Here is a 12031-nt window from a genome sequence, read left to right as displayed (position 1 = left end):
CCCTTAAAAGAAAGGATCATGTACTGCCAGCCTGGCTTTGCATATATTCCCAGCTAAAGCCCTGGTTTTTCAGTCTTCTGCATGTGATTATTTTTCACATGAGAAGAAATCCATTACTTTTACCAGTCCAGACCAGGTTTATAGATGATAACAGTCCTAGATTCGTATTTTTATGCCAATGGGATAATTCCCCAAACAGGACATACATACATAATTATTTTTATGACCAAATTACAAATCTTCACCCAGAGTAATATCCCTGGCTGAACAATGTAACCCAGGCTCACTTGAGCTGCCCAGCTCATACTTCATTTTGGGACAGAACCAGTCAGAATGAGGGAGCCACAGATTTCCCTGGAGAAATGCACTCCAGACTTGTTTGAACACAGACAGCAGGGGTAGATACAAGGCTTTTGCCCTATGATAGGCAGAGTCTGGAGTTGGCTTTGCTTGACAAGGTGAACAGTGCATGGATGGAGAGTAGGAACCCAGAGGAAACTAAACAATAATGTTTTGTCAAGTGAATGCCAAAAGGGGTAACATCTTTAATCGGGTCTTGATACAGATGTCAGTCTGTTAACACAAGAAGTAAGGTTTTATCCTTACATGGGTGTTTTATATTTTGCTGTGGATGCACAGAGAAAAGACATGGTGCACCTCCAACATTTGCTAACATTTAAGAGGGAATTTCACAGCGTTCAGAAACCCTGAAGCCACAAGAAATTTAAGTTAGAAAGTCATCTTCAGTAAACCCTTTGATAGGTTGTTGGTGTGCACTTCATTTGATATTTCAGATTAATTCCTTTGTATGTTCTTTATAGTCAAAAGAAAAGCGTTGGCAGTTTTTCATAACTCCCCACCTTTAAAATGCGTTGCCTTAGTTACCATGGCCAGCTTGAGAGACAGTAAATTTAGTACTAATACATTTTTCAAAGCTCTGCACTTTCTGTAAAATATCTATGTCATAATCAGCTACAACATATGCTTTTATGGTAGTGTTAATAAGCACAATGGTGATGTCTAGTCAAGTTAAATAAGGGGTGAAGATTGTCACAGGACAGAACAATAGTCTTGGGTCATTACCTTAGTGACCATCCTATGTACATTGGGAGAAACAGGTTGTGGAATTTCCCTGTAATTGAAAATCAGGTTGGCTTCCAATGGCTCAGATATCTGGTGCTTGGAAGCAGCCTGCTGCAGTCAAGATTATACTTTCCCCAGTAGGAAATTGATACGTCTTAAGTTGTCCTCTTGATTCAGTATTTCCTCTGACTCTTCAGAAAATTGGAGGAAAGAGTTATTCTTTAAAGGGTAACTACAATCCATCATAAACAGAGTTAACAGTGGTCTCCAAGGTTATTGATTTATCTTGTTCTCATGAGCACAGTATTTATTCGAAAACAGATCAAATAGTTTATTCATTAAATTAGCCAGTGCGTATTTCACTGCAGCTCCAGTGTTTTTCCTGCTAAATACTTGCCACTTGTTGACGCTTCTAAACTGCATGACTCTGAATTTGAGCTAAATACCTCGAAGTCAGAAACAGTAATAATGTGAAGGAGGAAAACACTGTATTTACATTTTATTACATTTTCTCCTGGTAGAAAAAGCAACCTTCTAAGTCTTCATATTACTGAAAGAGCCTCCCTTTTTCTCAGAAGCTTCTGTTTTTTATGGAAGGTCAGACTTTAGGGCTGAGTTTATCCATGTGAAGTTTCACCCCGTGGCTGAAATGATATACTGAAAATGTTTTACAAAGCTTTAAGTGACAGTGGGGAAAATAAATAACAAGTCAGCCTCAGCCTTTGGTCACAGTTAGAACAAAAGCAGGTGTGTTTCTACATGTAAACCTATCTCCTGATACATGTAACTGTGCAAAGCAACTACTATGTGGTTTTTAATGTATCGTATCAAGAGGGCAGTACTCGTTCAGCTGCTAGATCCATCGGTTTCTGGACTTTATTTTCACAGCTTTACAAACAGAAATGCCCTCTGGGGTGTGCCCTCTGCTCCACTTGCTACTAGTGGTGATAGGAGTTGCTGTTTGGAGAGAGTATGAGCCCAGACATTTTCTGCACTCCTTTCTCCTCAGCCTTCCCCAGCCTCCACAGCTGTTGTGTCCATGATGTTAGAGAGTACATTTATGGGCCTTTTCCTGGAGAATTTACCTAACCCTTTTTTGGACCTGCTGATACCATCTGCCTTGCAGCCTCCTCCAAGTTCTAAAGGTTTACTGCCCACTATAAAGAAATACTTCCTTAAGTGTGTTTTATAATGATATATCTTTGCAACATCCCCAGGAAGAAGAGCATATTCATCCTCATTTGACAGTAGGGAAAGATTAGGAGGGTTGTTTCCAAAAGTGCCTCTTAATAGATGTCTCATGCATGAGTTCATCTGATGTGAGGCATCTGAGTTTTCAGATGCCTGATTTCTATCCCTGATCAGTCATGCACAATGATTAACATACAAATGAGGATCACTTGTGGTGTTGTTTGATTTATTGACTGACTTATAATTAAATACTAATTCCACAGCAAAGCAGAGGCCAAACCTAGTTCTCCCCGACATGGTCAACTTCCTTTTCTTGGAGGTTTTTATCTGGTTCATCATTCATTATCTTGTGCAGCCATTATCAAAAAGGGGTTACAATAAAAGCTGGCATCATTCACTGATGTTCCAGACTTATCCATTGAACAAAGAGTGGCATTTGCCTGATCCAGAGAAAACTGCAGTGGAAAACACAGTGTAGAACTGTACAGTTACAGCCTGTCTGTTAAGGCACGAATGGAAATGTATTGAATTAATATTGCTGTGGGGAAAAGCATCTCAAAAGGTGTCCTATGGTTCCCTAGAAAACATATAATATGAGAAATGGCTGAGAGAGCTGGGTTTGTTTAGTGTTGAGAAGAAGAGGCTCAGGAGAGACCTCATCACTCTCTACAACTACGTGAAAGGAAGTCATGGTGAGGTGGGGGCTGATCTCTTCTACTGTGCCAGCAGTGAAAGGATCAGAGCAAGTGGCCTCAAGGTGAGGCAGGGGAGATTCAGATTAAATATTAGAAGTTTTTTTTTCACTGTTAGGGTGGTCAGGCATTGGAATAGGTTGCCCAGGAAGGTGGTGGAGTCACCATCCCCAGAGGTGTTCAAGAGGCATCTGGATCTGGTGCTGGGTGATGTTGTTTAGTGGTTTAGGGGTTACAGTGATAGTGCTGGGTTGACGATTGGACTTGATGATCTTAAAGGTCTCTTCCAACCTGGTGACTCTATGATTCAATGATTCTACGATTATCAGTATTTCAGAACTTGAACCCCACAACATCCCCATCAAAATCAAAAGAGGACGAGAAGAAGGTGCAAAAGAAGGAGGAAAGCAGCAAGCATCCAGAACCGACAGGTCGTGCCTGCCCCATGTGCTTCCACACCAGCAGCGAGCGGCCACTGCGGGGCTGTACTGCCCGGGGAGCGGGGCTGGCCGGGAGGGCGGGGCGGCGGCGGGGCCGGGCCGGGCGGTGTCCCCGGCGGGCGGCGGAGCCGCGGCGGCGGCGCAGGGCGGGCGCACTCGGCAGGGGCGAGCCCGCGGTGTCGGGGGCTCGGCTCTCGCCATGCACCCCCCGGCCGCCCCCCGCCCCGCCGCGCTGCCGCGCCTGCTGCTCTCCAACGCGGCGCGGGCGCTGCTGTGGCTCGGCCCCGTGTACCTGGCGGGGTACCTGGGGCTGAGCGGCAGCTGGGTGCTGCTGGCGCTGGCGCTGTGGCTCTGCTGGGGACACAACCGGCGGGGGAAGCGCGACCGCCTGGCCGCCGCCTTCGCGCTGCTGGAGGACGAGCGGGAGGCGGTGTGCCGGGGCCTGGCAGCCCGGCACCTGCCGGCCTGGGTGAGTGGGGACCGGAGGGTGCTGCCTGGCATCCCCCCGGCAGCGGGGATGCTGCGGGTCCCGGCGACGGCGGTGCTAGGGCAGAGAGCGGGGTGTCCCGTAGCGAGCAGCCGAAGGAGTGGCAGTGATGCCACGGGCCGAGCAGTAGCGTCTCTGATTCTGAAGTCTTGCTCAGTAAAGCGAGGATTAAACTGGAAGTTGTCTTAGCCGAGGAGATGTGCAGTAAGGGGATTTGTAAAGCAGACTGCTGTATCGCCGGAGAAACCTCCTTTCAGATACGTGCTGTTGCATTGCAGGTATTTTGCTGTGAGGATACTTATTTCAGACTTTCTCATCCAGCAATTTTTCTCCTCTTTAGTCACATTTAAAAACAAACAAAAATATGTAAACATAACATTCTCTGCCTGCTAAAAGCCAAATATTTGTCTTTAAAGAGCTATCTATGGATGGTGTGGAAAGCCTACCCCTGTTTGTTGTTCGCATTTGTTTCCAGCCACTCTAGGTTTTAAAGTGAAGAAACTAGAAAATCTGCCTTCACATTTTATTCCACGTCTTTGGTTATTTGTTGGGTAGCCGTGGTTGGCTAATGAAAAGTATGGTGAGGTGTTTGGGGTTTTTTTTCTTCATCATCATTTGCTGAGCATTTAAAAATTCCCTGCCAGGGACTGGTAGGGAAATGCTTTTCTTGTAAAAAAGAGAATATCAAAGAGCTCTATTTGTAAGGAGTGTTGCACGGAGACATTTATAGTCAGCAAACTTTTATGTAGCCTACAGCACTTGGCTGTCCTTAGTTCTTTGGGAAACGAAGGCAGCTGGCAGTTCTGGGGAGGGAAGCCAGGGTCTCCTGGCAGAGCTGGTGCAGCTCCCTGCACATGTTCCCTCCCGCCCGGCACAGAAGCCTCTCTGAATGAGGTTTCTGCTTATTTGTATTGACAGAGCGTTTAAAACAACTCGCAGCATTAATGAGTGTGGTGGTGTCAGCTCTTGTCCTGATACTGTGTTTTATCCTCATCTGCCCTGGATCGTGGTAACCAGAAATTGAGTCTCTTAGTCACTGTCACTCACCCCCCAGTGCACACAAACTCAAAAAGTTCTACTAGGTTTCGTGGTTGAAAGTGTCAGGCTTCATCAGTGTGGGAGGAGGCAGCTGATGGAAAGGATTACTGATTGCCCTGTACTCGGCCTTCACAAGGATGCACAGAGAGCACTGCGTGCCCCAAGCACAGGAGAGGCTTGGAAAAAGATTTGGGGAAACTCCAGCAAAGCCCGCCAAGATGGTCAGAGGCTGCAGCACCTGGTGTGAGGAGGGGCTGGGACTGTTCAGCCTCCTTCAGGAGGCAGAAGGGTTTAAGGAGTATCTCGCCTCTGTCTCCCACTGCCCAGCGCATGCTCACAGAGAAGACAGAGTGACACTCTTTTCAGAGGTCTGATACCTGACTTAAGAATTCTTGGAGCTGGCTGCCAGAAGGAAGGATAGGATGTAGGACCAAAGAATTAAGGAGCTGCACCCGTGCTTTTAGTTTTATCTTTCATCCATGTTGTCACTTCTCCTCCATTTCTGTCTTGATAACTTCATCAGTTGGTGTTTGCTTCCACACCATGCTTGTGCTCAATGCATTTTTAACTCCTCTGTTTAATTCTCCTTCTCTCTCCTTCCTCTGCTGATCTTCTACTTCTCCCCTGTGCTGATCTTGGAGGCTGATTCTCACCTGATGTCTATTCAGTTTATTCTCTGTGATGTTGTCTTTTTTATCTTTTGTTTTTGCCTTTCAGTGTTCATGAGCCTTTATTGAGAGAGCTCTAAAAATGTCCCTTGCATTCTTCTCTCCTGTCATGCAGAGGTGGGAGTAGAAATACAATTCAGGCTAAGGGGAGCATGGGTTGGATTTGCAGTGTTGTAATCCTAGGAAAGGTTCTGGAGATGAGAAGCAATGGTAGCGTCTTGAGATTTGTAAATCTTTGTCTCTTCATGTGCTCTGTAGTAAAATGAGGGGGATCCATCCACTGAAGAGTTAAGACCAATCATTGGTTATGCTGTTGGTTCAAAACTGTTCTCCCTAAGAGCAGTGCAGGGCTTCTTCACACATGACTTGAGTTCCGCTCAGTCCTGGTATCAGTTGTTAGGAGATTTTCATATCACAGCCTTTCCTTCAGGGGCCATGCTGGGAGGGTTTCCCTAATCTACTCAACCATCTGTTTAGGGGAATTTTCAGGGTTATTTTGCAGCACCAGTTTCTTGGCTGAAACCAGCCAGTGAGTTTGGAAGAGAAGGCATTTCTGTGCTAGACAGTGTATGTGGGCAGGCAGTGCTTCCTTAGGAAACCAGGCTGGAAATCTGCTCATGGCAAGCAGGGTGAGATTCGTGTCTTGGAGCAGTGAGACTTTCTGACTTCAGCTTGTTCAGCCTTTAGCATTACTTCTGTAAAAGCAGGCAGTGCCCAGAGCAGAGGTTTGAGCTTCCACCTTCTTTCCAGCTCCTTGGAGTGGTGGTGGCTTCTCCACGTTGCTGTTGGCAGGTGCACATGAGAGGACCCAAGTATGCTGGGTTCCTTGCTGATGTTAAGCTCCTTTTACCAGGAGAAATACTTCTGGGTACAGAACTGTTCCTTTTAATTCCTTTTTCATGTAAAAGGCTTGTTTAGACTTTTTTCCTTTTTGCCCCTGTCCCTTAAAAAAACCAAACAAAGTGCCAAAAAAAGCCCAACAAAACCCAAACCAAAACAAACAAACAAGCAAAAAACAAATACAAACTCTGATGGGTAGATTCCTGTGTTGTATTTGACCAGAATGGCACTGTTGTGTCAGACATGGCTTTTGTTACTGCTGTGATCCTTGGTGTGTTCTGCTTCAGGGCAAGGTGGAGCCATGCAGAAATTTACACATTTTCTTTACTTGCTAGTAATTGCCCCTTACCTTGTGTTTTTGATCTTCAAAGCTCATTTCAAATGCTAAGTAATTTTTGCAGCATTCCTTAAACTTTGGCAAGAAGCATGCCTGCTTTTGTAGGTGGGTAAAACTGATTTTGATAGTGTGACTTGCCCAAGGCTACAGGATTAAATCTTATTCTGTGTTAGTATTAACTTTGGCAGCTCCTGGTGTCTGGGCTTAGGAGGAAGTGTTTTGGGCTTCTCTTACCTGTACTGATGACAAACTCGAGGGACGGGGCTCTCACCACTAAAAAGGGGCAGAAGGGAGTCTGAAATCCAGAGCACGTGGTTCAAAAATATGGATCTGAGCATGGTTTTATTAGAACATATTATGACAGAGTAAGTTCTTGGAATGAATGGTTGGATCAAGAAGAGAGCTTGGTGGTGTCACTGGGCTGAACTAGGCACATGACATGCTTGCTAGCAGGAGGTACACATTATGGGGATACCCTGTGGGTAGGAAAGGATTTACTCAGAGCTTATGTCTTACTACACAGTGGATAATCTAGATGCAACAAGTGGATACCAAGCTCTGCTTCCTCTGCAGAACTGCTCATTTAGTTCTTCCCATGGAGTGGACCTGAACTTTGGTATTGGAAACCCAGTGAAATTGGTGGCCTTTCATAATGGGTAGAAAGCTGGTTTTCACCAGAGACATTTAGTCAGCTTGTTTCTGTGGTGTTCACCTCTGCAAGCCCTGTTGTGTGAGCCCAGGAGCTCCTGGTGGTCTTTGGTGCCAAGCTTTGAGCTACAGTAGTGCCATTCCTTCCATCTCTCAGAGGAAACTGAGGCACTGAGTGTCTGGGTGGGAGCTGGGCTGCAGATATGTCAGATGGGATGGAAATGTACCACAAATGGCTGCTAATGCTGTCACAGCAATCTGAGGTGTGACACAGTGCTGTGGGATTCATTGCGGTTGCTTTGGGAGTTTGCTGTGGGCTGTCTGGTTTGGGCGTCTGTGGCTCAAAGAGTGAATTCAATTTTGCTTTTTCTTAGGGTGGGTCTACCTATTGCCTCCTTCTCATGGTTTTTGCCTTTTCCCTGTTGCTCCTTTGTGCTGTTCCAGCTCTCTTTAGCCAGCAGCTTGCTTCTTGTTCACCTCTGGCAGTTTTATCTCTAGGAGCTTTGGCTCTAGCAAATAATCCCGGACAACTTTGGTGGTTTATAACGTGCTGCATTTATCCCCCGGCTGTGACTGTCTCATAGGGATGTGGCAGCCTAACTGTTGTCCTGAGTCCTGGTCTGTCCTTCCTTTTGGGTCGCACCCTTCTCCTCACTGTAAGGTGTTTTGAAGAACAAGCTCACCATGCTATTTCCATCCCTATTCTATCCTGCCTGTGGCTGATCCAGAGCTGTGGCACAAACCCTGCAGGACCTTGGCACTTGGTAGTTGAATTGGAACTGGGGATCAGCTGCCTTCAGCCTACTCAGGATTTATGTGCCCCAGTGGAAGATCTTCTGGTGAAAGATGAAAGGCTAGCAGGTGAAGTGGAGGTCCCCTGATTCACATGATCTGCCTCACTGTAAAATGTCAGCAGCAGTTTATCAGTGTTGATTGCCCCTTCTGGTGCTGTGTTCTCTCTTTATCATACAAATAGAGCTGGGTAGGCTGACATTTCAGTGAACTTGCATTGTCTTATTTAATGGAAAAGTTGCTATTTAGAGCATCAAAAGAAAATGCTTTTAAAGAATATGGTAATATTACTTTGGTTTTTTTAATGTAATAATTGGAGATAATTTGCAGCATTATTTGAGCAAGGCAAATAGGCTCTTAAATCATACATGAAGCTGTACTAAAAGACAGGCTTCTGTCCATTCCATCTGAACATCTCTGAGCACTTCTCTGAAAGCTGCTGAATTCAACAGCAAGCCTTTGCCTGAGGAGTGTAATTCACAACTCCTGTAAGAGGAGTTATTGTCCTACCCAATTACTTTTATCAGGCTAGATGATAGTCACATTCTCTTTGTGTTCAGGTGCTCTTGTGGAGCAGAAATGTCCATTCTGAGAAGCTGCTGCACTGTCCTTCCCTTTTGCAATAACCTGCTACCAGCGTGTGATGCTGGCTGCAAATACCACATCCATAAGACTTTAATGTGTGATTGTAGTAAGGTGATTGCAGCTCTTCACTCAGTGGCTTCCCGGTGAGGTCTGAGAGATCAGTTAGTTACTTGAGAGTGGCCTCATATCCAGTTGTCCTGATGGTGATGAAGCAAGTCCATTTTTGTAATGGACATATACACTTCTTGTTGGCATTTGATGTGTCTAACTTGGAAACTTGATGCATAAGTGACTACTTCATTGTAATTTGTCCTTAGTATCTCAAAAAGCTCTGAGAGGTGAAAACACCAGACTGTTACAAATGATAGTGCATGCTAACAGGCTTGAACTCTTACAATGCTTCTTTTCCCTGAAGCCATTGGCAGTGTGTTAGTGGAGAAATGCTGCCACAACCAATAAACTGAGTTTCCTAAACAGGTTCTTGTTTTCCAAAGTGCAGTGTCCTGGTTGAGGTGAGTGAGTACAGGAAACAGGTCTGACACAGCTCGTGATCTTGAAAGCAAGTTCTTGTGGCTTCCTAAGGCATGACAAAGAGAAGGATGAGAAATCTAATGTTACTTGACATCACGAACAGGATGTGACACTTGCATTAATCATATAAGTGTGCCCAGAGGCATACTGGTACATCAGTGCACGTGGGTCCTTTGGCCTTTTACTATTCTTAACTGTTTATCTTCTATGGTTTTTCAAGGAGGTGGTAAATTATAAAGGATGTATGTATGAAGGCAGAGGGATCTCAGCTTACTTTAAAGCTTGTTCCATGCTGCATGGTATCTTTTGCACATGTTGCAGTGTGCCCAAACAGATGGCATGTGGCACTCACTTTATTCTTCTTTGCATCCAGGTTCACTTCCCTGATGTTGAACGAGTGGAGTGGCTGAACAAGGTGAGGAGCTCTGAACTCCAGTTTGAGGCCACCTGCTTTGAGCTGCATCCCAGTGCAAACTCTGTGGGACAAGTCTGAGAAAGTTGTCAATTCACTACCATACAGCTCAATCCCATCAGTGTCTGCACTGAAATATGGAGCCACTTAACTGTAGAGTTGCCACTGAGGTTTTGGTGAGAGCCAGTGTGAGCCTGGTTGATATGGGTTTGATGAATTTGACAACACTTCATTCTGAGATTAAAAAATGAAAGCAAGTGTGTGAATGTGTGTGTGTATATAGATGTATATATACATATGTGTGTATGTATTATTAATTTAGTAAAAGTATTGATATCTCCTCCTACCAGAGGAGAGCTCTAAGGCATATGCTCCCATCAGCAGGTGTAGTTAGCCTCTCACTGGAACTGAAAACTTGGTGGAATTCAAAGCAAAACAACCAAACTTGAAAATTAGAAGCCAGTGACTACCTTTTTTATTTATTTTTTTTTAACAAACTTTATTTTTTATGTAAAAGCTCATCTCACTCCTCTCTCAATAAACCCAACTCCAGGGAACTCTGGGACACTTTAGAGTAATTAGGGATTGTTGTGCTCTAGAGACTTAATCCTGAGCCTTGTTGACTCCTATGGTTAGAAGCAGTCCATAGACTGTATGGTGCTGATAACTCACCATTCAGTTCCTGAAACAAATTCCTATTCTGAGGAACTGGGATGGATCCTTCCATAAGGATGATGTAAGTGCACAAATGTGACTTGGTATTTTAAAAGGACTGATATTAATAGCCAGGTGTTCTGTAATGGGTGTGTCTGTTTCTCAACAGAAGGTATCTTATGTAAGGAATCTTTAGTGTGTTTCTGCTTTTGCTGTTCTCTAGGTCCTTGTCCAGGCTTGGCCATACTTTGGAACAATCATGGAAAAAACATTTAAAGAAGTTCTTGAACCGAAAATCAGAGCAAAGAATGTACATCTGAAAACATGCACGTTTACCAAGATCCACTTTGGTGAGAAGGTAGTGTGAGTCCTTTTAATGTTTGTGGTTCACTCTTTTCTGAAAGGTTCAGGTGCAAGGGGAGTCTGATGTTCAGACCTTTAATAGCTTTGTTCCCTCCTCGTGTTGACTTGAGCATCTTCACCATGAAGGAGAGATCATACAGGAGGGACACGCTTCTATTCCACCATGGTGTCAGCATCCTAGGACTGGAGATACAAAAAAAAGGGCCATATCTATATTTCTTTCTGTCACACCCTTGCAACAGGAGTTTTCAGTGCTTCATAAGGCTTGCAGCATGGGCTACTTGCAACCAGCCCTGTGTTTGAGGACTGCCAAGGCTGTTCCCTCTTTAAGGGAAAAAAAATAATGTGGTTTACTCATGCTTTATGTGACATTTTGCAAAGTCACATAAATTGAGTACAGAATGCTTCTGTACTCAAATTGATCAAAGTGAACAACTATGTCATATCTTCTCTTTATTTCAGTGCCCTAGAATCAATGGAATAAAAGCCTACACCAAAGAAATTGGTAGAAGACAAGTTACCCTGGACCTGCAGATATGGTAACATTGCATCATTGATTGTGTAGATGGTTTTTAACTCATTGCCCATTTCACGCCTGTGTATCATGCTGGACTGGATATGTGGTCCACTAAGATCAGCATGAAGAGGTCCTTATCTTATATCAGCCTAGAGTGATATGAGATAGTCTGCCCTCAGCTAGATGTCCTCAATACTTACAGAAGTGAAAGGCTGTGCATCAGCCTCTCGGTCAGAAAGCACCTGCACAGGTCTAGGTTTACCTATTCTGGCCCATCACTGCTGTCATGGGTGTTAGAGTGTGTCCCTTGGCTTTGCAATTGATGGCAGTAAGAACCCAAGTTTTGGAACTGTGTTGCCTGTTCTGAAAGCTCTCAGGTACAGAGGTGCTCGGTCTGTCTTGCCCACTATGGTTTCTCATTAGTCCTGCCTCTCCAGTTCTTCCAGAACTACTTGCACTATTTATTTTTTAATTCCTTCCTCTGGTTTAATCTTCTGGTTTTACTCACCGTTTGTTCTATGTGCCACCCAACACATTTGCTTTTTTGATTACAGCTGTTCTCTGAGCAGAAAACTGCCTCCAGCTCTATCAACAGCAACAACAACAAAATTAGATAAAACATTTAATACCTCCCAGGCTGTTTTGAATGAGTTTGTGTGTTTTGTTAACATCAGAGCCATTGCAGAGCTAAACTCTCTCCTGGTTTAGCCTGGAGAATGGAATTACGGGAAGAATTACCAAATGAATGCTGCT

General features: G+C 44.5%; 1 protein-coding gene across 1 annotated transcript in view; it reads left to right on the top strand.

Annotated features, from left to right (window-relative positions):
- Nucleotides 1-3576: 3576 nt before the first annotated feature.
- ESYT3 (extended synaptotagmin 3) overlaps nt 3577-12031 on the top strand; it is a 32337-nt gene continuing 23882 nt past the window's right edge. Inside the window, exons 1-4 of the mRNA XM_027637130.1 lie at nt 3577-3875; nt 9706-9747; nt 10622-10756; nt 11224-11300. Of these exons, the coding sequence (XP_027492931.1) occupies nt 3606-3875; nt 9706-9747; nt 10622-10756; nt 11224-11300 (524 nt within the window). The 5' untranslated portion in view covers nt 3577-3605. The remainder of the gene's footprint in view (nt 3876-9705; nt 9748-10621; nt 10757-11223; nt 11301-12031) is intronic.

Source organism: Corapipo altera, unplaced genomic scaffold (assembly GCF_003945725.1).
Source record: "Corapipo altera isolate COAL_440 unplaced genomic scaffold, ASM394572v1 45, whole genome shotgun sequence".
Lineage (NCBI taxonomy): Eukaryota > Metazoa > Chordata > Aves > Passeriformes > Pipridae > Corapipo > Corapipo altera.
This window is presented reverse-complemented; position numbering and strand designations above follow the sequence as displayed.